General features: G+C 40.9%; 1 protein-coding gene across 1 annotated transcript; it reads left to right on the forward strand.

The window, feature by feature from the left end:
• Positions 1-27: 27 nt before the first annotated feature.
• Positions 28-1437, forward strand: TM35_001661000 (surface protease GP63; the record flags this gene model as incomplete). The annotated part of the gene is made up of 1 exon (XM_029031950.1): positions 28-1437. A coding segment is annotated over one exon (1410 nt), but the record flags the coding sequence as incomplete, so codon positions are not given.
• Between the last annotated feature and the right edge of the window lie 2 nt (positions 1438-1439).

Raw genomic sequence — 1439 nt, forward strand, 5'->3', positions numbered from 1 at the left:
GTTTCTGCCAAAGAAATTGATAGGATTGTGAAGTTCTGTGAACATTTGAGCAATGGTTTGGATGAAGATGATTATGATGATGCAAAAGACTATGGATTTAAACTTAATTTCAAGGAAATCAACGCTGATTTTTGCTATGGGCCCAACGAGGTATCACCGGATAGGAGAAAAACGCTTTTAAGAGAAGTTCTTCCTGCTGCTCTCAAACTACACAGTGAACGTCTCAGTGTTGAGCAGGTAGAGAAGTTGGACTTGTCTTTTGAGATTAAGGATTCGTATCCATTTTTACCCAAGTGTACAGATGTCTCAATTCCCAAAGAGCATCAACAAGGTATAACCAAAGCTGATTTTATGCTGTATGTGGGTGTTACAGATGAGCATCAACACCCAAAGATTTGTTCTAGAAACACAAAGGGTCGTCCTACATCTGCTTTGATTAAATTTGTTCCTGAGGAAATTGCTGCAACGAGGCATTACATTCGCTTAACTGCACATGAGGTTGCACATGCTCTTGGATTTGAAATTGAAACGATGAAGGAGCATGTAAAGGAAGGAGAAGAAACGACGGGGAAAAAGAAAGTCCGTTTGGTGACATACCCTACTGTGATTAAGGAAGTGAATAAACACTATGGTTGCCCTAATGTTGAGGGTGATAATAAAATAAAGGGCATAGCTTTGGAGAATGATGCAACTGATGGGGCACCTCTGCACTGGGAACGTCGTATTGCGAAGGATGAGTTGATGAGTACATACAGCGGCAGCAGCAATGGAATGTTCTACACTGCACTAACACTTGCTGTATTTGATTCTATGCCATTCTACAAGGCCGAATTCAAAATGGCGGAATCGATGAATTGGGGTAAGAATGCTGGTTGTGAGTTTCTGAAGGATAAAGAGAAATACAAAGAAACAAAATCCGGTAAGTACTCCGAAATGTTCTGCGATGAAGTCAAGCCTACTCTGCAATGCACTTCTGATCGTTTTGCACTTGGAATGTGCACGAAGAAGCAGCCTGACGTTAAGATACCTGATGAGTATGATACGTATTTTCCCTCATTTCTCTATGACCCTCTTGATGACCTGATGGATGGTTATACCATTATTAAACCGATTCCTAAGACAAATTGTGAGGAGGATAAGTTCAACCTGATGCCTGGCAGTATTCTGAGCAATATCTCTCGATGTCTGAAGGGTGAGAATCTGCAACTGAAAACACCAAACGAAAATAATCTTACTGTTGGTGACATTTGTGCGAATGTGAAGTGTGACAAAAAGAACAACAAGGTATCGGTACAGTACAGTGGTTCCGACAAATGGCATGTATGCGAAGATGGGAAAATTGAAGTCACGGATGGTCAGGAGTTCCAAAGTGGAAGTATCTTGTGTCCCAAATACTCAGAGGTGTGCGATGACTTTTCTGAAGTTAAGGATATTAACTT

The sequence above is a fragment of the Trypanosoma theileri genome, assembly GCF_002087225.1.
Source record: "Trypanosoma theileri isolate Edinburgh chromosome Unknown TM35_Tth_166_V1, whole genome shotgun sequence".
NCBI lineage: Eukaryota > Euglenozoa > Kinetoplastea > Trypanosomatida > Trypanosomatidae > Trypanosoma > Trypanosoma theileri.